This window comes from Sus scrofa, chromosome 8 (assembly GCF_000003025.6).
Source record: "Sus scrofa isolate TJ Tabasco breed Duroc chromosome 8, Sscrofa11.1, whole genome shotgun sequence".
NCBI classification, from domain to species: domain Eukaryota; kingdom Metazoa; phylum Chordata; class Mammalia; order Artiodactyla; family Suidae; genus Sus; species Sus scrofa.
The window spans coordinates 109,110,154-109,136,554 of NC_010450.4; the positions used below are offsets into that span (position 1 = coordinate 109,110,154).

The following is a 26,401-nucleotide window of genomic DNA, read 5'->3' on the forward strand; positions in this document are numbered from 1 at the left end:
CCATTCAAGACATCTTCTCTCTCAGCAGCTGGTGGGTCCTCCCTGCAAAAAAAAAAAAAAAAAAGAACATAACAAGAAAGAGGCATCTGGACACATATGTAGTGTTGACTACAAAAGAAATGTGGTGATGGTAGAACCTAGGAAAGATGGAATTCTTACACTAGGAAGTATGTGCTTATAATTACCAAGCTTGGATATCTATTTATGATTTTCCTTTTGATGAATTTCTAAGGATGCAAGAATTTTCATTTTATACTTCTTTTATTTCAGTAATCTGACCCCCAAATTGTGAAAGTTTGAAAACTTAAGATTGTAATAAATGTACTTTTTATAAACATGTAGCCTATTTACATGACCTTGGAGGTACCATCTTCTCTGTGCCATAGTGTCTCTGGCTAAATAAGGCAAGTAGAATAAATTATATATCAGGTAAAACTCTAAATATATATATATATATATATATATATATATATATTATTTTTTTTTTTTTTTTTTTTTTTTTTTTTTTTTTTTAATGGCTGTGTGCAGCATATGGAAGTTTCTGGGCCAGGGTTTGAAACCAAGCTGCAGCTGCTTTGGCAATTGCCAGATTCTTTTTTTTTTTTGTCTTTTTGCCTTTTTTAGAGCCACTCCCACGGCATCTGGAGATTCCCAGACTAGGGGTCGAATCGGAGCTGTAGCCATCGGCCTACACCAGAACCACAGCAACGCAGGATCCGAGCCGCGTCTGCGACCTACATGACAGCTCACGGCAACACCGGATCCTTAACCCACTGAGCAAGGCTGAGGATCGAACCCACAACCTCATGGTTCCTAGTCGGATTCGTTAACCACTGTGCCACGACGGAAACTCCTAAAAATATTTTTTACTATATTTTTATTTTTATAAAATATATTCTATTTTTATAAAAATATTCTATGTTTTTATTTTAGAACAAGATATGGTATTCTTTTGAAATTTTTCTTTAACATGAATTTATTCTCTTGGGTTTATAAATAAACTTTATTGTAAATCCCTTTTCATGCTTCAAGAATAGAAGCAAGATGTAACGGTTGACACAGCAAAAATCTATGCTTTTCTAACATTATAATAACAATAACAATAGATAACATTGCTGAGTTCTTAATACATCCTAAGTATTTTGTTGTGTGTATTAATAAACTTTATCACATGTAACCCCCAAAAAACTATTGGTCTATAAAAAATAGATAAAGAGGTTAAATAACTTCCCCAAGGACAGTAAATGGGGAAAAATTCAAACAAAGTCTGACTTGGACCTTGTGGATGATAAACGTTTTTCTGAATGTTACTCAGGATAGCTTATTTTTGGATTATTTCTAGGTTGTACTCATCTTCATAGTTTCTTTTCATTTCTTCCTTATTCTTATTTGTGCCTCTCTGTAAGCATAAATGCCCTTTTCCTAGTTGGTAGAGAACATTGCTTCTCATAAAACATCTCAAGATAGTTTTGTTTTGTTTTGCTTTTCACATCAGAATAATTACTTAAAACCTTTTCGTAATAACATTACCCTAAAGTTAATTTTATTACAGTGAGTAAAACATCATAGCCTTATTTTTGTAATATTTGAGTTCCCTATGGAGAGTTAAGTGAATGGAAACTTTTGGAGATCTTAGTAGTATACCTTTATGTTTGCAATAGGGGTGCTTCATCCAATGACAAGGTCTGATGTACACCTTGTTATGTTAGCAAGTTATTTCAAGTATATTGAAATTGTCAAGAATTGTGAGCTTGTCTTCAAATAGTAAAGTAATGGAAACTAGAAATATATATATGTGTATATATATATATGTATACACACACACACACATATATGCATGAGTAGGGAATTTTCTGGAGTTTAGAAATGCTTTCTTAAATAATTATATAGATTATACTAACTATAAAAAACAAGAATAAACTTGTTAATATTTATAATATTCACAATTTAGGAGAATCTATTTAGATATACACATACATATGTATTTTATTGTTGCTATGAATAATTTTTCTGGACTTCAACAACATAAAAGCCAACTTAAGAGTTCCTGTTGTGTCTCAGCAGGTTAAGAACCTGACATAGAGCCCATGAGGGTGTAGGTTCAATCCCTGGCCTGGCTCAGTGAATTAAGGATCTGGCATTGTCACAGCTGCAGTGTAGATTGCAGATGTGGCTCAGATCCAGTACTGCTGTGGATGAGCCTTAGCCCTGGAACTTCCATATGCTGCAAGTGTGGCATTAAAAAGAAAAAGAAAGAAAAGAAAAAAAGATGAATTATTTTCCATAGATATATTATCTTAGACAGCATAGACTTTCATGTATTCTACCCTTTGGAGAAGGGATTGTGCATAGTGGTTTGGATGAAATGTTAACCAGTTTTCCCAAATTATTATGTGAATGTTTAAAGTGCATTGCTTAAAATTCTGGTAATGATAATATTGTATTGCTTTATAGTCTATATCTAAAGGAAACTTTGCATATTTGATTAATCTTTATAGAAATATACAAATTTTAATGGCCCTTTCAGCCATTTTCCTACTTCATACAAAAATCATTAGAGAATATCTGGATACCCACCAGCAAAATAATAAAATTAGACCCTTACCTTTCACCATATACAACTATTAACTCAACATGGATCAAAGACCTAAATGTAAGAGCTAAAACCATAAAACTCGTAGAAGAAAACATAGGATAAAATCTACATGACGTTTGACTTAGCAATGATTTCCTGGAATATATACAAATGGCCAGTAAGCTCATGAGGAAGATGCTCAACATTACTAATTATCAGGGGAAATACAAATCAATTCCCAGAGACACCAATTTACACCCATTAGAATGGCCGTTATGAAAACAAGAAGTAAAAGGAGAAAATAACAAAGTGTTGTCCAGGATATGGAGAATTTAGAACCCTTGTGCATTGCCGGTGAGAGTGTAAAGTGGTGCAGCCACTGTAGAAAACAATATGGTAGTTCCTCAGAAGTTAAACAGAATTGCCATATAATCTAGCAATTTAACTTCCCAGTATATAACCAAAAGAATTGAAAGCCAGGACTCAGATACTATTACACCAAGGTTTATAGCAGCATTACTTACAATAGCCAAAAGTGGAAACAACCCAGGTGTCCATCATCAGATAAACAGGTAAATAAAATGTGTTTTATACACACACACACACACACAGAGGAATATTATTCAGCCTTAAAAATAAGTGTAATTTTGGAGTTCCCATCATGGCTCATGGTTAACGAACCATGAGGACGTGGTTTCCATCCCTGGCCTTGCTCAGTGGGTTAGGGATGCTGTGTTGCCATGAGCTCGGATCCCACGTTGCTGTGGCTGTGGCACAGGCCAGCAGCTGCAGCTTTATTTGGACCCCTAGCCTGGGAACCTCTACATGCTGTAAGTGCGGCCCTAAAAAAGAAAACAAAAGGTGTAATTTTGACACATGCCACAGCATGGGTGACCCTTGAAAATATTATACCAAGTGAAATCTGTCCTTGTCATACCAAGGACAAATATTGTATAGTTCCACTTACACAAATTACCTAAAATAGGCAAATTCATTGGGATAGAATGTAGAGTAGGGGTTGTTGGGGTGGAGGGAGAGGAGCGAATGGAGAGTTTTGTTTAATGGATAGATACACAGTTCTGTTTGGGATAATAAAATATTTTGAAATGGGTAGTGGTGATGGTCCCACATCGTGAATGTGCTTCAGGCCCCATGTGTACTTGAAAATAGTTAAAAGAATAGCTTTTTGTTTGTTTGTTTGTTTTTTAATTGCCACATTTGTAGTATATAGATGTTCCCAGGCTAGGGGTCCAGTTAGAGCTGCAGCTGCCAGCCTATGCCACAGCCACAGCAATGCCAGCTCCTTGACCCACTGAGCGAGGCCAGGGATCGAATCCTCATCCTCATGGATACTGGTCAGGTTCATTTCCACTGAGCTGCCATCAGGAACTCCCCATCCAATATTTGATACACTGTTCATTCCTTAGCTGTGATAGGCTTTTTCTAGTTGATCAGTCTTAATGCTAGTGAATCTGATTATTCATTGATAAACTCGGTCAATAGACATTTATTTCATGCTTGCTATATGCAGTTACCCTTCCAAACCCTGGAAATACAGTGATGGAAAGGACAGAACTTATACTATACCAGTCAGGTAAGGAGGAGATATATAATAAGTAAACAAGCCAGTAAAGTGAGCAAGATAATTTTAGATCATTTTCAGCGCCATGAAGAAAACAGGATGCTATATAGTAAGTGACTAGGGGCTGGTGGCTGATTAAAAGAGGATTATCAGGGAAGTGCCCCTGTGAGGGTCAGGAGCAGAAGCCCAATAGTGAAAAGATTTGGAAGCAGAGAATCTACTCACAGTGAACAACAGGTAACAGTTCTAAGAAAGAGGGACCTCAGGGAGGAGCTGAAGAATGTCAGTGTGGCTTAAAACATCACGGGGGACTTGCGGACAGGGATGTAAATAATGCATGAGATGTGAATGGGCCAGAGCTCAATGGTGGTGCGGGGGTGGCTTGTAGGTCAGGAAGGGGAACTGGGATGTTAAACTGTGTGTGGAGAGAGACCTCATTGGGGTCCATAAAGCCAGGACATTAAAGGATCTGTTTTCATCTTACAAAACTCTCTGTTGTGGTAGTGTGGTGAAGAAATTACAGAAGGCCAGGATGGAAGCTAGGGGAATGGATATTGCAGGAGTTCAAGAAGAAAAAATGATAGTGATTTGGGCAAGGGTTATGGCAGGTGAGATGGAGAGAAATTTCTGTGTCATCTCGAGAGGGCCAATTGGACATTTTGGAACATACTCTACATGTATATCCCAAATGTATAAAGAATGTTGGTCATTCAGAGCTTTAGGAAATGATGGGGATTTGAAAGAAGGGGATTCCTGTTCCTTGTACTTGGCCAGAATCACAGAGCTGTAAGGTAAGCTCTTTAATTCTTTTTTCCTGGGAAGAGCCTTTCCTTTTCTTCATCTTTCCTTCGTCTGACTGACTCTTTACTTAGCTAGAACTGAAGATAATATTGAAAGGGAAAATGTGACAACCTCACACAATAACTAATAGAGATTAAAATATATTTTACAATAATGAAAGTATATAGAAACTCTGTTTGGTATTTCAGAATATTCAGTAACACAACAAAATCTTCCATAGTGCATCCGGGAACATTACTAGCCTCTGTTAAATTGTTCTGTACTGTAAGAAGTCAAACTCTTGAATTCAGAAAAGCTCCTTCTCTAGTCTTTCTTCGACATTCCCAGAAGTGATTTAAACCTCAAATCAAAATGAACCTGTCATCTGAATAACAAGGATCATGACCAATGGCATTTCTCTTGCATGCACACTCATATATTCATCTTTTATATGTCTTCTCTATGAAAGACATTCTTCCAGGCAATTGTCAGCCAAAAAAAAAGAAAGTATAGCAAATTAATTGCTATACTGAATAAATTTATAGGGCCATGACCCTATCTAATCATCAACCCCATACCCCTTAGGTTATCATTTGCAACCTGGCATGCTGTGACACTGGCAAAAAAAAAAAAAAGTTTCTAATCATAGGTTTATCTGTGTCTCGTTGACCTAGTTGCAAGATATTTGCGGTCTGATTAGGGATTGACTACATTCTGTGTGGCTATGTTATTTTTTTGAAGACTAATTGTCTTAACTGTGCTCATTTGATATTTACACTAACATTTATAGTAATGCTAAGCATTTATGCTTCAAAAATTTGTATTGATATCCTTTTATGTATCACATGGGTATTTGATTATACTTGGTGATGACTTACTACACAGTGTATTTTCTAGCTTTTTTTTAAGGTTAGGGACCATCTTATCCCTCACCTAATATATGCTCTCATGCATAGACACTTGTTAAAAAAATAAATGTGCAAATGACTAGAAGGACAGGAGTTTTAAGTCCCTCCTTTAAAGGAAAAATTTTAAAATAAAACTTATCCATAATTCCACTTCCCTATTTTACCTTAATTGATGTTTGCATCTGCTCTTTCCCAATAATTTTTATCAAGCCACTTCTCTTTCAAGTAATGTTTTTGAACTACTGTTAGGTCTCAGGCATTGTGTTGGACTCATGTGTTAGGCATAGGAGATACAAAAAAAAAAAAAAACAACAATGAATAGACATAGCCCTTGCCATTTCTGATACTGGAATATAATTGGGGATTTAGGTGTGTAGCAGATGGTCTGTGTCATGTGAAATTTAAATCAAACGAGCACAGTGCGTTGTGTGTGGGTTTTAGAAACATTTTCCTAAATGTCTTCTTTCTTGAAGAAAGCATAAGCTCAAGGAAAAAGCAATCAAGGCCATAAAGCATTATCATCAGGGAATCATATTAAAAATGCATGGAGACATAATGCAAGTAGCTAAAGTCCACAGCACTTTGTGTGCAATAAAAAGTGACATCTCTGCAAGTAAGAGCCAGTCATGAGGTCTGTATATGTCATGGGAAGAACTTGAAACTATATATATACTCCAATGAGTCTTAGCTTTGGGGGAGAAGGTCAGTGATGCCTTGACACTGTACTTGAAGCACATATGTACAAAATGAATCTGGTAAGAAGCCCTAATGTAGGGAATGGGTAGCCTCGGAAGAGCTTTTAGCAGGAAGTCACAGGGTCAGATTTGCCTTTTTAGACAGATCATGCTAGCTGCACTGTGGAGGGATATAAAATGGGAAGGAGGGTGATCAGGAAGGAGCCAGTATATTTCTCCATTTGATCAATTATGTGTCCATGCAGCAGTAGAAAGCATGGAAAAAGCAGAGTGAGTCAAATATTTAGAATGCACAATTAACAGAGCTTATTAAATGATGGAGAAAAGAGGGTAAAATTAATCAAGGATGATTAGCTAGGTTTTGGGCTTGGTTAACTCCGTGTTGTACTATTAAATGAGATTTGGGATATAGGGGAAGCAGGTCTTGGGATAAAGACCATAAAGTTAATTGAACCGAAGGTGCTCATGGACATCTGAGTTTCATATTCATTGGCATACACATAACAGTTGCAGTCATGGGAAGTATCATTTTCACAAGGGTTGCCTTATCCCATGTCAAAGCTTAAGAAGATGACTGAGGAGGAAAAAAGTATGTCTATGAATGAGACAGACAGGAGGAAATTCCCAAGAACAGATTCTCACAGAAACAAGATAATATTGTTACATTGGATCTAACGATTGGCAGTATCAAAAGTAGTGCAGACACCCAGAATGAGATGAATAAGTGGCATATATGAGATTTGAGGACACTGATGAGTGTTCTGGTGATCAACTCCTCTTTGTGGGATGGATGAAGATTAACAAGATCAGGAAGGGCTTGGAGATGAGACCAATTGGAGGAGTCAAAGGGCTGGGATTCTTTTTGAGGAAAAATGGCAGGCTGTGGTCACAAATTCTGATGTCTCTACTTAGTTACTTGTACTATAAATTCATGTCAGCTCCTCCTACCCTTGGTCACATGTTTGACCTTGTCGTCACCCAGAACTGCTTCAAGGAACCAAAAGGGAACAGTGTGGGAAGAACTAAATAATCAGGGTAATCAATGAAAATAATAGATGGAGGACGTGTAGGGCAAGGGGGCTGGGAGTGACCAGATATAACTGGTAATGTTGATAGAGATGAGGGGGTGATAGATGGTACTATGGCAGGTGGCATAAACCTCAATAGAGAAGATATTTTATAGGTAAATGAAAATTTATGTGTATTTACATTTTTGCAGTGATACACATGTACTAAATTATTTTATGTTCTAATACTGTCTTATAGTATTAACACGCTTTTTGTATCATCACACGTTCATACATCACCATTATTTTAATTTCAGTTTTAGTGTAACATCATATTGTATCATAATTATTAACCTATTCTTGCAGAGATGGTCATTTGGGTTGTTTCTGTGCTTTTGCTATTAGGGCTAATGCTACATAAGCTAGCGCCTCTTATACAGCTTTAAATTTCTTCATTTCATTCAATACTTCTAAGTTGAGTGATTATGCAGCTTTCAACCATCATTAAATGCAAACTCCTAATGGGAAAACTTAACAGTCACCCAAATTCCTTTTGTAAATCTAATACCACCATTTTAATCTAACAAATGAAAATCTAATCATAGTAGGTCAGGCATTCAGCATTCAGGTCAAAGAATCAAGGCTGATGACAAGAGTAAAGGACACAGAGGAAAAAAATCATGTCCAGAGTTTCAAATGGAATGTTTCAAATTCAGAGAAGCAGGAGAAAGGTTTTTTTTTTTTTTTTTTCTTAAAAAGAGGTGATAATTTCTATCCCATTCGATGCTCCTCTATTTCAATTTGGGTAGCAGGCAGTAAAATAGATCTAGTATAGAGAATTAATAGAGGAAACATTTTATAAATGGAAAGGTAAATATGTAGTAGATACGAATGGGGATTTAAAAGGCTTAGTTATCTGAATAAGGAGTCTATCTCATAGGTTCACTAAGGAATTTTTAAATTCTAAGGCTAGCTTCCTTTTACACCATCACCATCTGTAATATTTTTCACTAAGTTCTTTCCTCCCCCTTTTCCAAGGACTGCTCATGCTACAATTTGATTAAGCAAAATACAAATCTTGATAGTCTCTTTAGGGGATATATGATACTATGCTAAAATTGCTTGTTGTTACTGTTTCTTTGTATAGTTTATATAGTAAATAGTTGAGCGTAAGTATACTCCAGACTTGAATAATGTAGTTAATAGACAACCTCCAAGAGATCAACTAAAATAGAATTATGCCACCACCTTTGTTCTCCCTGATCCTGGGAAGTACCTCCTAGCGAATCGCCTTTCCTTCTCCAACATTGGAGATCTGCAGAATAGCACCATCCATCAACCGTCTTAGAGTTGGAGATGCAACAGGACACTGAACATCCTAGGGCTTTCTTTCTAGGGTCCCACAAAAATAATTCACTATGTCTGCAGCATCCCCATCCCCGTGGGGCTGGAGGCAGGAGAGGGAGGAATATGCAAGAGGAACGAGCAGCAAGGCTTCTGTCAGAGACAAAGTGAAAGAAAACCAACACATTAGACCTGAAACACCCAGATCCAGAGCGTCCGAGTGTGCGTTACATTTGACACCATGCCAAAGCTGATTAGCGTTACACTTAATATTTGTCTTCCAGGATGAATTGCTATCAACAATAATTCCTACAAATACCATGTTTAATACGTAAGACTGGATTTCGCATTGTGGCTCAGTGGAATAAGAACCCAACATAGTGTCCCTGAGGATGCAGGTTTGATCCTTGCCCTACCAGTTGGTTAAGGATCTGGTGTTGCCACAAGTAGCAGTGTAGGTTGCAGATGCAGCTCAGATCCCACGTTGCTTTGCTTTGACTGTGGCATAGGCTGGCAACTGCAGCTCCAATTTGACCACTAGCCTGGGAACTTCCATATGCTGCAGTTGCGGTCATAAAAAGAAAAGAAAAGAAATATATGTAAGAATATATTTTATTTTTAATTCTACATCTAAAGATCATGTTGTCTTATTGTTCAATACTGATGAAACTACTACTGACTGAATTATGAGTTTATAGTTCTACAATAATTAACAAAATTAAACCTGATATTCCTGAGAACTTAATTGCTTTTTAAAAAAAAATCATTAAAGCAAATGGTTAAATCAGTAAATTCAGCACTTAATACTGTGGCTTGCACATAAGCAACAAATATTTTTGATTCAGTGAGCAATTAATTATTAAATTTAAGCATGTTTCCTCTTACTGAGCCATTGTGATTAAAAAAATGGAGGTAATCTAAGATTGTATAGATTTTTGTAGGTAGCAATTAAGTACAAATTTGCAACTCCTTTTATATGTTAGCTTGAATAAGAAACATTAATAAATGCACTTAGTTCAAGTGAGAAAATTTAGATAATTTGACAGATGATGAGCTGTCTCACATCCCTTTTGGAAGTTTGCATTAGTAACACACTAATACACAAATAGACAATTAATTCTTTAAATTAACAGTAATTGAATGATGTAGGCCTAGGTCTTTCTTTCTATTCTAGATGAGCACTATGCTAAGAAAGTGAGTATAAATGAGATTTCAAATAAGTACTTAACACAATAATTTGCCTGTAGCATACTGATGTGAGATTCTTTGCTATTTCTTAATGGAGCTCTGGCAGAACCTTTAATTTGCAAAGGAGGCAAAGAAAGCTTTATTACCTTTTATTTAAAATAAATATAGCTTCACTTCTTTAGAAAAATATGCAATAAATCAGAAATATGGCTCTTCAGATCAGCCAGTTAATGTCAGTTACTATGGCTTTACCATGATCCTTTCTTTTTTTTTTTTGTCTTTTTTTAGGGCTGCACCTGCACATATGGAAGTACCCGGGCTAGGCATTGAATCAGAGGTGCAGCTGCCAGCCTACACCACAGCCATAGCAATGCAGGATCTGAGCTATATCTGTGACCTACACCACAGCTCAGGGCAAGACCAGATCCTTAATCCACTGAGTGGGGCCAGGGATTGAACCATGTCCTCATGGATACTAGTTGGAATTGTTACTACTGCTGAGCCACAGCGGGAACTCCAAGATCCTTATTTTTTATTTCGAACTTTGTTGAACATTGTGTAGCCAATAAAAAGTTAGATAAGGGAGCTCCTGCTGTGGCACAGTGGGTTAAGGATCCGGCATTTTCTGTGACAGCACGGGTTTGATCCCTGGTCCAGCACAGTGGGTTAAGGATCCAGTGTTGCCTCAGCTGCAATGTAGGTCACAGCTGCATCTCGGATTCAGTCCCTGGCCTGGGAACTTCCATTCTATATGCCACAGGTGCAGCCATTAAATAAAAAGATAAAATTACCAGAGCAAATGGAGCTATGTTTTTTCACATTTGTGGAGTTAAGGGAATGTGTGTTTAAGTGTATGGATACACATGTGCAATAAAATCAGTAATATTCCAGAGACCCAACTAAAAATGCAAATAAAGTAAGAAATCTTTTGTACAATAATATGTGTAGTATATTGGCAATAGGATATTCAAGCCGAAACATGGAGAAGAATTTATGAAAATGACTGCTAAGCCTAAAAACAAGTACTGAGTTACTTAAGTGCTATGACTAATCAAAATGTTGGGAATAAAATCAGGACTAATATTTGGTGTCTTTTTAAAAATTAGATTAAAAAACAGAAACAGACTCACAGACATGTAGAACACACTTGTAGTTGCCTGGGGGGAGTAGGATGGACTGGGAGTTTGGAGTTAGTAGATAACAAACTATTACTTTTAGAATGGATAAGCAATAAGGTCCTGCCATACACAGCACAGGGAGCTATATCCAGTCTCTTGGGATAGAACATGATGGAAAAGAATATAAGAAAAAGAATGTGTATGTATGACTGGGTCACTTTCCTGTAGAGCAGAAATTGGCACAACATTGAAAATCAACGATACTTTAATTTTTAAAAAAATTTTTTATTGTCCTAAGCATCTCTTCAAGAAGCATTATTTCTATAACACTATGTGAAAATCCAGCATTATCTTTTAAAAACAACAGTGGATGATTATTCACATGTTTGTGGAAATGCTGTGTTTCTAGAAATTAACTTTACTACAGTTTCCAGTGTGAAAGCACAATCACTAAAGCACACCAAAAAGAATGTTGGTAGAAAATAGTAAGTTGATAGCATTTAGAAGAATATAGCTTCTGGAAATCCCTTTAGAAATAAAGGCATAGCCTGAGTATTTATTATGCGCAATGGAAGGAAACAGTATTGGGACCAAATAAGAAGAGATGGAAACTCCTGTTTCCAATCCTTTTGATCTGTCTCCTTTCTCCAATTAAACTCCCATTTCTGCCTGGGTATTCATGTCCCATGTTTCCTCCTGGTTGGCTTTTCTGTATTTATGTAAATTCCTCTCCAAGAGGACCTCAGTCTGTGACAGTTTCCCTGACACTCAGAAAGAATTCATAATTCTCCCTTCGCCTTTATCCTCTGCGAGGTTATTACTCCCTCCTCTCTTTTTTGCTTATCCTTTGCACAAAGAGTATATAGCTTCTTGAATCCATATAGCCGTGGTCTAAGGCACCCTGTGAAAATGGAGAAAATAGCAGGAATTTTTCATAAACTGCAATAAGTGACAATTATGAAAGACACCCCCCCCCAGCCTTCCTGGCATTGGGCATCGATTGGTATAATGCTCCAGTGTCGATGCTGCTTAACTGCTTATTTATCATCGAGCTCTTACAGAGTCCACATTCATGCTAATTTTTCTTAAACAGATGAACGTTGGGTGAAACTTTTTTACTTACTAGTGCACAAGCTTTCCAAGTAAATCAGATTTTCTGGTTACTAGGATTTGCCAGTCTTAAGGATTTAAAAACAGACCTATGCTTTAAAGCATGTTCCACAGAAAGGTAGGTTTCAGTTTATGTTTGTACTTTTTCCAATAAACCAAATGCTTGAGGATAGAACTTACCCTTGATTCCTTATATCCCTGTGTGTCTGGACAAACCTTGTACATAATAGGACTATAAGTTTGGTAATATTTTATAGAATTAGTATGTAAGTGATACTGAGGACAAGGTGACAAGCTTAACTTCTGTAAAGTTATTTGTATTATTAGGAAGAAATGGGAGAACTGGGAAATTCCTGTTCCTCCCCGAATTGGTAAAATAGCAAACACAATTCAATAGCTTGCAGCCACCAAAGCTTGAGCCCTTTCTTTGTAACCGTTTACATACCCACAGGGGTCAACAAATAAGGATGTGTCCTCTCCAGCAGAGAATCTGTTGGCCTCCTGTATATTTAAATCTGTCGTCTTGGAATATTCAAGATACCTGTCATCTTAGAAAACGTTTCCCAGTGCTTCAGAACATTCTCTTAGAGGGAAGTATCACCAACTCACTAGGTTCACTCATCTATCACCTCTACTCTAGGATTCTTTCTGGTTGGCCAGAAATATGTTAGAAGCTCAGTTTGGAGGTGTATAAATTTGCCTATCATTTACAGTGGCTTTGCTGTTTCATAAGATGATTCAGACATTGTGTGGCTAAATGTAGGCTCAGTTCTTCTGGTGATGAAAGCCCACTTTTAGATGAATTACTGAGATACACAAACTCTTTAAGCCCAGTTAACTTGGGGAACAAAACTTAGCTGCAGCGATATTTGCAGTCAAAGGCAGTGCCTTGGCCTTAATGGTGAAAACAGGAATTCACAGGGTAATTCAGCATAACCTCAGCAGGAGTCCTAGGCGGTTTCAGTTATATGTAACAGGATTAACGATGTGGTTCCTGCTATGGAACTGTGAGTTGAAAATCCAACTGCAGTGGCTCAGGTGACTATGGAGGCTCAGGTTCAATACCCAGCCCAGTAGTATATTTAAAGGATCCAGTGTTGCCTCAGCTGCAGCTCGGATTCAGTACCTGGCCCAGGGACTGCCATGTGCATGGACACAGCCATAAAAAAATTAAAAGTTAAAAAAATAAGATTAATGATGTGTAGTTTATAAGATGATGATGATCAGAGGGCAAATGGCCATATTTTTAAAATCATGTCCACATTATAGTGCTTGAAACTTTGTCTTGGGAGTTCCCGTTGTGGCTCAGTGGTTAATGAACCTGACTAGCAACCATGAGGATGTGGGTTCGATCAAATCCCATGTTACTGTGGCTCAATCCGACCCCTAGCCTGGGAACCTCTCTATGCTATGGGTACAGTCCTAAAAAGATCAAAATATTAAAAAAAAAAAAAAAGAGAAAGAAACAGTCTAGTAAATGACTAGAGATAGCATAGATATCAAGATTTTAGTTTATCTTTTATATAGTAGAATTTCTGATAGATTTACTGAATTCCAATTGTGCAGTTAGTAGGTATTTCTCCACAGAACTCAAATTGTTTCTAATTAGATGGACTTTTCCAGTCCTTTAAAAACATTTTGTAAGTATTCTCTTATGATTCTTTAGAATATCTGTGGTATATGTAAATCTATAAATGGTGATTGCTTTTTTTGTTTGTTTTGGGGTTTTTTTTAAAGCACATGAGGGTACAGGGTATCAGATATATTGTTGAGATGTATGATATATGTTAGAAATTTTTCTTTTACTTCTTAAAATTAGAACTATATTTGTATAAGTGAGATTTTATATGTATAAATGATATATACAAAGCAAATAGAATATGTATAATTTATAGGAAATTACTAAAATATTGAGGTCAAGTAAAGATCGACTTCACTATTTTTAAAAAACTTGCTATAAACAAATACAAATTATTTTCTTTTCAAAATATGACTAGGATATGCAGTTAGTTTGGATAGATGAAACAGAAAATTAAGTAATAATTATAAGAATGGGAATTTTATGTGGTTTATTTACATTGCAGATTACCTGAGTGTTGAACGGTATTTCTCCTTCGGTTTCACATCGTCAGTTGAAAATTACTGTTGCCAAACTGGGGGTTTAGGCTATAATCACCTCTCTTTAGCCAGATCCGTCACTTCCAGCAGTATCTTGCACCTTTGGGTATGGGTCCAGCTTCAGCTCCAGGGTCTGAGAGTCTAAGGGACCAGAGCCCAGGGTTGGCAGGGGAGCCTCCTGCCTCAACAGGGCACTCACCACCTACTGCCTGGATGGATTATGAGATTTTTCCTTTATTTTTTTTTTCTTTTTAATATAGGCACAGGCACTGTGTTGTTAATTGTTGTGTCTCCTGGAGGTTGAGTGTACTGTTATATGAACTCATCCATCCCCAGAAAATACGTGCATGTGCCAAGCAGGATTTTGGTGAACTGAGAGTAGGACTGGTGCAAAGCTATGTAGTCATCGCAAGTCATGAGTTACCAAAGAGATAGTCTATCCCTTAGTAGACTAACTAAGTCTACTAAGTCAAAAAAAAGACATGGTCTATGTTAAGACATGAGAGAGGCAAACAGTCCTGCGAACCTCCAAATACAGCTTGCACAGTCTTAAATTTCAATTTTAAGATTTCCACGAGGACTTCTAAAAGATCTTATACATGGCTCACACCTTGCTGACACTACAGAAAGACCATTTACTTTCATATTTGATATTTCCAGGATGAGAGCACTTTGTCTGTCTCACCAAGTGTCCTTGGGTATTCCGCAGGGGTTCTGGCTCATGGTAATCATATCTTGGTGAGTAGGGTGTAATGTGAACTGAATTACTCATGGAACTTTGTGAAATATGGATAGAGCCACTGTTAGCCCTGTTGGTGTTTCTGTGCCATTAGAAGCTCTTGGTGTGCGTACTTCGCTTAGAGAATGGAATAGGGCTGAATGACAGCCCTCTCTTGCCCCCTTGGCTTGTGCCTTCATGTAGAACATAAATTGCACAACCCTTGTCTGGTGGTTCTGAATAGCAAGAAATGCTGTCCTTTCTCTTTGTGTTTTATGAATAGGCAAAATATAGCACAGAACAATTTTGGCCTGATATGACCTCACACAGTTGACTAATTCAAACCAGTTGATATTATGCTTCATTCTCTATTTGACCATGCTGCCTAAAAGTGAAACAAATGATCAGTTTTCACAAATGGCTAGTGTAGAGCTGTTTTTTAGCATTTGAGATTATGGTATGGATAGTTTTTTAAAACCCTCTGGAACCCACAAAGAGGAATAGGAACTAGTAATATTTATTTAGTCTTTGTTATATTTTTCTCTTTGTTTTTTTCATTGTCATCCTTATTTTTAGACATTTTCTTTTGATTTTTAATTTTTTTAAGTTGTAAAGTACGCATAACATAAAAATTGCATAACCAGTTTTAAATGTACAGTTAAGTGGTATTAAGCACATTTACATTGTACAGCTGTCATCTCTCTCCATCTCCAGAACACTTTCATCTTGCAGAACTGGAACTTTCCAGCCACTAAGCAATAACTCCACATTCGCCTTCCTCTAGTCCTTGGCAACCACCATTCTACTTTTTCTTTCTCTAAATACCTCGTATAAGTGAAGTTGTATAGTATTTGTCTTTTTGTGACTGGCTTATTTCACTTACCGTAATGTCCTGAAGGTTCACCCATGTTGTGACATATGTTAGAATTTCCTTCCATTTTAACAGTGAATAATGCTTCACTGTCTATATATACTGCATTTTACTTATCCATTCATCTGCCAGTGAACACTTGGGTTGCTTCCATGTTTTAACTATTGTGAATAATGCTGCTCTGAACACAGGTGTACAAATAGTTTTTCGAGATCCTGCTTTAAATTCTTCTGGGTATATATCCAGAAGTAGAATTCCTGGGTCATACGGTAATTCTACTTTTAATTTTTTGAGGAACAGTCATACTGTTTTCCACAGCAGCTGTATCATTTTGCATTTCCATCAGCAGTGCACAAGTGTTCCAACTCCTCTGCATCCTCACCAATACTTTCTATTTTCTGTTTTTTCTTATAGTGGCCCTCTTAATAATGCGAATTGGTATCTCATTGTGGTTTTAATTTGTATCGAACTTTTTAAGTGCATAGCATTGCAATCAATTTTTTGCCTTCAGGAAACATTCATTTTGATAGATACATCTTTGCAAACCATTGCCTGAGCATTTAATCAGATAATCTTAGATCAAGGCATCTTATTAAACCACACCCACACACAAATATACTAAGCTTAATGGCTGATTTGCTCACTTGAGGTCTGTATAGTAACAGAACAAGAAGAATACCCCACCTTATTTCTGCTTTTGCCTTATTCCATGTGCCCTTATTTGTGGTTGACAGTGCTGTTTTCATTCATGCTTTTTCTTGGTCATCAAATAGGAAAGACAATTTTAAAAACATGAGCTTTTGATAGTGGTTCGATTTTGGGCTTGCATTGAGAAAGATGGAATGAGAAAGGAATTACAAAGTAGAGTTGGCGTGAGTTTTAGATTTGTGGGAGGATGCAGAAGGGGCATAAGTAAAATAAGTAAAATGAGGTGAAATCCGGAATGATGTTGAAGGGAGAGCATCAGCCACCAAAGATTAAACTGTAAAACAAGACTAAAGTAAGCGTTCCTTTGAGGGCATAAGGACCCTGCCACCACTCTCCACTTTCCCACTCTGCTTAATACCACAGGTGGGACAGTGCCCATGAGTACACAGTCCTGCTTCTATTATTCCCCAGTGTGCTGCCTCTCCTCCTGGCCTGACTCAGGTTTTAAGTGGAACAGTTCCAATTGCCTGTCTCAGTTTTATTATCTCAAATGCAATTCTTAGTATGATTCAGCACATCTGTCTACTCAGAAGCAATAAGAAACTCTTTGGACCTTGTATTAAAACAACTCACAGCCTTTTTGATTTCCATTATACAATTTGGAATCCATTCTGAAAATAATTTCTGAACAACCTTGCATAATCTACTACATTGGAGGTGTTATCAGATACCAGGTATTCAGCTAGAAAATAACTTACAGCTACATCGATCTTAGCTAAGTGCTAACAGCCGTGTTAACAATGAACCAAAATTGTGTTTTGAATCCTTCCATCCCTAGTTTGTATCTGCTGCCCCAATGCCCACCATTGCCAGTTTATCTGAACTGGCTGACACATCTGATTCTGCTCATGACGTGGTTACCTCGCTTGACTCATCTTAAAACTCATAATTCACCAAGAACTTTGGACATTTCTAAATATCTAGAGAAGCAAAATGTCAAATAGAAGTTAGACATATAGATGTTCTTGGTCTCTGTATTCAAATAAAAAATGAAAAAGGAAGCACATGGGTTTAGTTTGTCAAAAAACGAAATCGAAACATTGCTAGTTATCTTCCCTGGATCATGAAACATCATGCTTTTATTCCTTCTCAGTCTCTAATCCAAGTATGCCCCTTTGTAATGAATTCAACAAATACCTCTTGTGTTTGTGACTAGACATGATTAATTCACAAACTCTGTCTTATGGGAAAGATAGTATACAATCCAAAACCGATATATATATAATTTCCAGGGACAAACTGCTTGAGAGATCCCACTTCTTCTTCTTATAAAATGTAATGGTAAGTGATATGATGTCAGGAATATCAACATTATGGCATTGATATGCGATCATCCCACACATCCGACTCCCTGTGAAATATGAAACTCTGGGATCATTCGCTCAAGCATTTAATGAGCTTGTCACAGGCCCTATGAGTCAACACTTGTTATTTTACAGTGGAAAAGCAGGGACAGATTTTACCCTCCCAGAGCAGCCATACTAGTTGGAGAGACAAACATGAAACAAGTGGTTTCACAAATAAACACATAATGAGGTTGGCGATGCGTGTTATGAACAATAACACCAAGTTTTAAGGGGGTTAGGTAACTTAGACAAGTGGGGCGCCTGAGGATGTAAAGTTTAAGCCAGATTTTGAAGGGTAAGAGGGACTGACTCACCGAATAGGAAAGGTAGAGAGGATGGGAGTGTTCTGGAAGAGAGACAAGCATGTGAGACGGCCCAGGGACGGGAAGGAGCTTGTGCCCTTGAGGAACACAGCAGGAGGAGAGGGGCACCAGGGAAGGGAGGAGACAGGTGCGTCATGTGAGGATTTTGCCAGGAAAAACAGTGGGCAGGTATTTAAGAGCTTCAGGTAGGCATGAGACAGAATTCAATGTACATATAATTGCTACCTGGAGAATGGATGGCAGGGGGCAAGAGAGGAGATGGTACCAGTTAGGAGGCTGTTGCAGCAGTGCAGGTGACTGTGAGGACTTGGGCTGGTGACATTGTAATGGAGATGGAAAGAAGTCTTGATTCAAGACCTCTTTTGGAGATAAAATCAGCAAGATTTGTCTAGAGATTGATAGATAAATAGCATGAAAGGTAGTTAGGTCCCTTCCTCCCAATTCTGGCTTAAATACAGGTTAAACCATAAAACTGTGGGCTGATGCTTATGATTTCACTCACTGATTTAATCATTTAATAATTTATTCTCTCAGCAAGGATTTATTAAGCCCCTTATATATGCCAGGCACCCTGTAAGGGGCTGAAGACACAGTGTTCAATCCCAGATGTCTGTCCAAAGGGCCCTGGCCCCAGTGGTTGGCTTGATTGACTCTGTCTGCTGAAGATGCTGCTCAGAAGGCCTAATTTTTCAATTTTGTCTCCAGAGACTTGTTCCCTTCGCTCAGCAGTTCTCATCAGGGGTGCCTCGGGGGACCTTGGGGTGACAGGAATAGCGGGATTGGCACACTGACAAGGTCGTACTGCCATCCCCTAGTGTGGGGCCTGGTGCTAACAGTCTTGCCATTCAAGGGACTAGCCTATGTGGTAAAGGATTGTCTGGCCAAAAAAGCCAGTCATACTCCTGTTAATGAATGATGATCGGCTTCACTCGGATCAGCCTTCATCAGCGGTTGGTCTGACTTTAATCAGAGAATTAAAAGGGGGGTCTAAGTGGCAATGCCATTATGTCACTGTTCTTCCCAGGCTTTCCACATGATCCTTTGGGCTCCAGAGATCTTTCACCTGTCCTTCTGCTCTCCAGATTGTGGCCAAGAGGCAACTACCCAGGTAGCACAATGAGGATAAATAAACCCTTTTTCTTTCTTGTGTTGTGTGTTCTTAGGGAAAGGTCCTTAATCTCCACTACTTCAGTTTCCACATGAGTAGCATGGAAATAGCCCTAGTATCTACCTCCTGAGGAGGGCGTGTTACAACCTGTGGAGACCTGGAATGGTGCTTGGGCTTGGCACGCAGTGAGCACCCAGTGGATGTTGCTGCTGTTGTTCAAGAGCATGGAAGGCCATGTGCTGACCACCATGCGGGTAGCACAGACGAATACGTCACCGATTTGGCCTCTGCCCTGGAGATCGCTAGAGGGCATATCAGTCACCCAAGTGCAATGCCGCCTCTGAAATGTTTTTGCACAAAAATCTGACTGTGGGGATTCTTTGCTAATGTGACTCCTGCCATCTCTGTTTAGAGCCTTGAATTTCTGGCCTGGTTAGCCTCTGCTCATTGGGCTTGTTCTTCAGCTTTATACTGAGAGTTTGGGGGAAGGGGGCACATTCTTCCCTTTTCTAGGAGATACTCCAGCCTGCTTTCCAGAGATTGCCCCCTCACTGTGAGTTAGCTGGGCCCTGCTCTGGGTTCCTGTTTTCCAGCGTGGCTACAGCCTGAGGTTCCTGAGTTTTGCCCTGCCACCCAGGCTCTGGCCTAATCTCTGCATCACTGCTGGTTTGGGGGTTAATGTGGCCCCATTTTCTCTTCCAGAGCCCAGTCTTGGATTTCCTGGACTCCAGCAGCAGCTCAGTGTTGTAGGCAAGGCTCTGATCCTCATGAACTATCATAAAGGTTTTATTCAAGATGAAACTACTTTCAGCCATTTCCAAAATAACGCACAAATATGTATTAGGAGCAGAAATAATTCATTCTTGCTGGATAACACAGTGTGAATCAGCATCCCCATAAATAGCAACATCAACAACAAAAATACTTCTTTTTGATATGTAGAGTCTCTTCTTTTCATAGTGCTAGAATTATCTCTATTTTTCCTGTAAGCCCTAATGTTCTAGAAGTTCGTAAATGATAATTTATGCTTCAGATATATAATTGATATGCCTCATGTCATAGATCCTTAACATCAGTTTATTCACAAAATCTCAATTAAGTTTACATATGAGACTGATTTACTTTGTGATCCTGTATGAAACTTCACATAGCACACTAGAAATTTTCAAAAATCTGTAATAACTACTGCTTAATTTTGTGCTCCATTAAACGATAAGTATAAAAATGTGTTAAAGTTAGAAAATTCAAGAGTTTCTCTTTAAAGCAGTGCGTTCTATTAGAATTACATTTTTTTCTTCTTAAACATTTATCATACATACTGCAAAAATGATAATGATAAAAAATGATATTATTTAAAAATATTCTTTCTTTGCACAAGAATATTTTTAAATAATGAGAAAAATGAATGCTAGAAAATGAGAAAGAAGTACTTTCAGAGACAGTTGACTGCATAATCTAAAACTCAGCATAAAACTCTGTACCCCTTAAATTTGTTGAATAGTTATAAATGACTTTTCAATATTAAATGCACAACCTTAAGTAATAAAACTTATTGTCATGTATAGCTCAATTTTAGTGTTGTCTTTTTCCTTTTAAAGCACATGTAAAGTCTAGACTTGTAATACATGAGTAGCATGATTTTCTAACTTGGTTAATTTATTTAATCATTACTTCAGTACTCATTCATTGAACAAGTATTATGTCTTAGTTGCTGGCTTAGGTGCTAAGGTAACAAAGATCAGTAAGTCCTGATCCCAGGGATTTAGGATCTGACAGTCCTCATGAAGTATATAATATATTTAAAGACCAACTATGTGCAGCAACAATTGTGTTAATGAAAATAGGCTTTTTAATCAATATTTGTTAAACATTTTAGCAATCCAAAATTGTTTGTAATATATACAGATTTTCTAGGTCCCTCTGGTCAGAAACAGATAAATACAAATATATCACATCTACACTGGTTACATTCAACGGAAGAAATCCTGTAAAACTATTGTCATCATTATAGAGATAATAATGGATTTGTTGGAAGTGCTTTCTGTCTAATATTTAATTATTAGTATGTTTTATAGTTTGTCTAGAGCATCTTGTGTGATTGCATTATCATCATAGATTCTAGTTGGGAGAAAAACCTAGCTGTGCCAGTAAATGAGATTGATTACATGTGCATGTAACCATAGTTTTCATAGCAAGCCTATATGAAGCTTTAAATGATCATTTTAGATGTTTAATTTATATGTAAAACTAATAGAACTAAAAATAGTAACTTCAACATTAAAGGACTTACACATATCCAAAATGCAATAGAGACAGGGCACAATCACATAAACTTTCGGACAAGTTTACAGTCTTCAGTATCAATCACATCTTTTCATTTAGAAAGGAGAATATAGAAGAAAATAATGACTGGTAATCTTTGGAATGTTATCATTTGATGATGTTTCAGAACTTATTAAAAGAAAACAAAAAAACAAGAACAACAAAAAAAACTATCTTAGGGTAATTTTATCTCACACCCTATAATGTACATACACCAAGCTTTATTACATCTTCACCAGGCACTTGACCAAATGACTCATGCCTTCTAAACTTCTGGAAAGATGGACAGTGTAAATTCTTTTATTTTATTATTATTTTTTATTATTGTTTCCCCCAACACAATTTTTTTTTTTCACTGTTCAGCATGGGGACCCAGTTACACGTTACATGTATACATAGTTTTTTCTCCCATTGCCATGCTTCGTTGTAAGTATCTAGACATAGTTCTCAGTGCTACACAGCAGGATCTCATTGTTAATCCATTCGAAAAGCAGTAGTTTGCATCTGTTAACCCCAAGCTCCCATCCATTCCACTCCCTTTCCCTCCCCCCAGACATGGACTTGTTCTCCAAGTCCATGATTTTCTTTTCTGTGGAAAGTTTCATTTGTGCCGTATATTAGATACCAGATATGCAGCTCTATTCACAACAGCCAAGACATGGACACAACCCAAATGTCCATCGACAGATGATTGGATTAGGAAGATGTGGTATATATACATAATGGAATACTACTCAGCCATAAAAAAGAATGAAACAATGCCATTTGCAGCAACATGGATGGAACTAGAGACTCTCATACTGAGTGAATTAAGTCAGAAAGAGAAAGACAGATACCATATGTAAATTCTTAAAAGGCTGTGCATGTAGTGATTGAGTGTGTGGGCTATGGAATGGGTGGCCTACCTGAGCCACTTACAGTTGCATAAACTTGGGCAAGTTACTTCACTTCTCTGTGCCTTTGTTTGCTTATCAATAAATGGGGTTAATGGTAAAACCACCATAAAGTATGAGAATTTATCAGTTAATAAAAAGCTTAGACATTCCCATCATGGCGCAGCAGAAATGAATCCGACTGATAACCATGAGGTTGTGAGTTCTATCCCTGGCCTTGCTCAGTGGGTTAAAGATCTGGTGTTGCCGTGAGCTGTGGTATAGGTCACAGATGCATCGTGGATCCCGTGTTGCTGTGGCTGTGGTGTGGGCTGGCAGCTGTGGCTCCAATTCACCCCCTAGCCTGGGCATCTCAATATGCTTCTGGTATGGCCCTAAAAAAAAAATAGTTAGGAATCCTGTGAGGCACGAGGTAAGCACTGAGCAAATGTTAGCAATTATAAGGTTAAACTCCAAAGCTGAAATTTCTTTTTAAAATCAAGCCAAGTCATAATATAAGAAGGAATGGTTAAATACTTAAGAAAGTGATTCATTTCACTAATAATCAAAGTCATGTTATCATGAGCTAACTTTTTCCCAATTAGGTAGGTGGTTTTGTTTACTGATGATAACCATTATTAGTAATGAAGTGGGCCTGTTGGCATTTTCAGTGTTGGGAGTACAACCGTTTTGAAAGGCAATTTGCCTTGTCTTCTCAACTAAATTTTTAAATGTGGCTGCTTTTTTGACCCAGTGATTTTACTTTTAAGAATTTTTCTGAAGATATACAGATGGCCAACAAACACATGAAAAAATGCTCAACATCGTTGATTATAAGAGAAATGCAAATCAAAACTACCATGAGATATCACCTCACACCAGTCAGAATGGCCATCATTAATAAATCCACAAATAACAAGTGCTGGAGGGGCTGTGGAGAAAAGGGAACCCTCCTGCACTGCTGGTGGGAATGTAAACTGGTACAGCCACTATGGAGAACAGTTTGGAGATACCTTAGAAATCTATACATAGAACTTCCATATGACCCCGCAATCCCACTCTTGGGCATCTATCCGGACAAAACTCTACTTAAAAGAGACACATGCACCCGCATATTCATTGCGGCACTATTCACAATAGCCAGGACATGGAAACAACCCAAATGTCCATCGACAGATGATTGGATTCGGAAGAGGTGGTATATAGACACAATGGAATACTACTCAGCCATCAAAAAGGAATGACATAATGCCATTTGCAGCAACATGGATGGAACTAGAGACTCTCATACTGAGTGAAATGAGCCAGAAAGGCAAATACCATATGATATCACTTATAATTGGAATCTAATATCCAGCACAAATGAACATCTCCTCAGAAAAGAAAATCATGGACTTGGAGAAGAGACTTGTGGCTGCCTGATGGGAGGGGGAGGGAGTGGGAGGGATCAGGAGCTTGGGCTTATCAGACACAACTTAGAATAGATTTACAAGGAGATCCTGCTGAATAGCATTGAGAACTATGTCTAGATACTCATGTTGCAACAGAAGAAAGGGTGGGGGAAAAACTGTAATTGTAATGTATACATCTAAGGATAACCTGACCCCCTTGCTGTACAGTGGGAAAATAAAAAAAATTATTTAAAAAAAAAAAAAAAAAGAATTTTTCTTCTGCGGAGTTTCTGTCATGGCGCAGCAGAAACGAATCCGATTAGGAACCACGAGGTTGCGGGTTCGCTCCTGGGCCTCATTCAGTGGGTTAAGGGTCCAGCGTTGCCGTGAGCTGTGGTGTAGGTCACAGATGCGGCTAGGATCTGGCGTTGCTGTGGCTGTGGTGTAGGCCAGCGGCTACAGCTCCAATTCAACCCCTAGCCTGGGAACCTCCATATGCCACGGGTGCTGCCCTAAAAAAAAAAAAAAGACAAAAGCCAAAAAAAAAAAAAAAAAAAATGAGAGTATCTTCTAGAAATACTCTCGAAGATGTATGCACTAACACACTTTGCTTATTTTAAATAGGGAAAAAAAACTTCTGACATGAAATAGTACCCATGATTTAATGTAAATGAAAAACACAATTAGTGTAATAATGTTTTATATTGCACAATTGTACTTCAGTGAGAAAAGTGCAAGGGGAAAAGTATAAATGTTAAAAGATACACAAAAAGTTGAAAAGACATACATAAAGTTAAAATGAGTTTATTCCAGAAAGTGGAATTGGGGTCATGAGATAGAGGAAGACTTGGTACATTTCCACCTTTAAAGATTTTTCTACAAAACTATATGCCTTTAAAAACTCATTTTTTAAGTGGGCAGAAAAAAGCCCAAGCCAGAGAATCACTGGCTAGGGAATTCCAGCTCCAAAACAGTAATCTCTTGGGCATGGAGAAAAAATGAATCCCAAAGATAGTTACAGCTCCTTTTTAGAAAGCCGTCAAGTCCCTGGTTTGAATGGACTTTCTGGAGTAACCAAATCCAGTTGCCGAGTTGTGGGAAAGTCTTCATTTTATTAAAAAGAGCAGACAAATCTGGCTACTTCTAGTTGGCAAAGAATCACTGCTGCTGCCCAGGATGTTGCCAAAACCCCAAGTTTTAGTTCACTGGGAATGACATGGAACATTAATGAAATTGGGGTGCTTTACAAGGAAAATCAAACAGTCAGCCCCAAAGCAGTATGTATTTTGGAAGGGCACCTCTAGTGCATAAATGTATATTCACTATAGTTGAAAAAATTAGCCCCTTCAGAGAAACAGCCTGCAGACTCACACTCCACACCCACAACATTATCATCTTCTTTTTGTTCAGAAAATATTTCTACATGGTGCCACATACTTTGTCAGACCCCAGTTAATATTTGGAGAATTGAAGAATTTCATAGAAACCATTTTTCCAAGAGATAGTTCTGATTATATTTATGGTATACAGAAAAATGTGTCCTCCAGATCTGGTGTTACAAAGGTAAACAGAACAGATGGAAATATTTAGATTAATATAAATTGACTGTTACGGAGTCTCATAGTGCTTTAATATAGTTGATGTTTTGATCATAATTTTTTAAATAATCTGAAAACAAAAAAGCTCTCTGAACGCTGGTGCGGATCTATAGATGCTGAGGTTTTTCTTTTTAAATGTGAATTTCTTTTCTGTCTTCACAGGGTTACTGGAGGTGAACTGTTTGAAGACATAGTGGCGAGAGAATATTACAGTGAAGCTGATGCCAGGTAAGTGACTTGCCCTGGGCAAGATATGAGACTCAGCACTCAGATGACACTTGTTCAGTATATCTCTTTACAAATGCATCATGACACCTAGGATATATGAGAATCTCATAATACCATCTTGGACTTTTCACGATAAGTCCCTCTTAACTGATATTTCTCTCTCTCAAGATCACGATGATTCTTTGAAGAAAAAAAAACTATGAATCTAATCTCAACTTTATTTTTATATGGTATCTATAGTTAGAATGCATATTTTCTTTTTCTTTTTTTTAAAAAAAGCTTATCTGGAATGACTTGGCTAAAGAAATATACTTTTTAATCAAAGTTACAAGATCAAAAACTGATATCCTCTGATCTCTAGATGCCGGGCTTCCCAGTTGGGGGCCATTGGTTACCTATGACTCTTTTACTTTAAATTTCAATTAAAATTAAATAAATGAAAAGTTCCATTCTTCAGTGCACTAGCCCTGTTTCAAGTGCTTAATTGCATG

The 26,401-nt window shown here is 37.6% G+C and overlaps 1 protein-coding gene across 1 annotated transcript in view; it reads left to right on the forward strand.

The window, feature by feature from the left end:
* The window catches only part of CAMK2D (calcium/calmodulin dependent protein kinase II delta), a 305,299-nt gene that overhangs the window by 194,135 nt on the left and 84,763 nt on the right, over window positions 1–26,401 (forward strand). Inside the window, 1 exon segment of the mRNA NM_214381.1 lies at window positions 25,845–25,910. Coding sequence (NP_999546.1) covers window positions 25,845–25,910 — 66 coding nt within the window.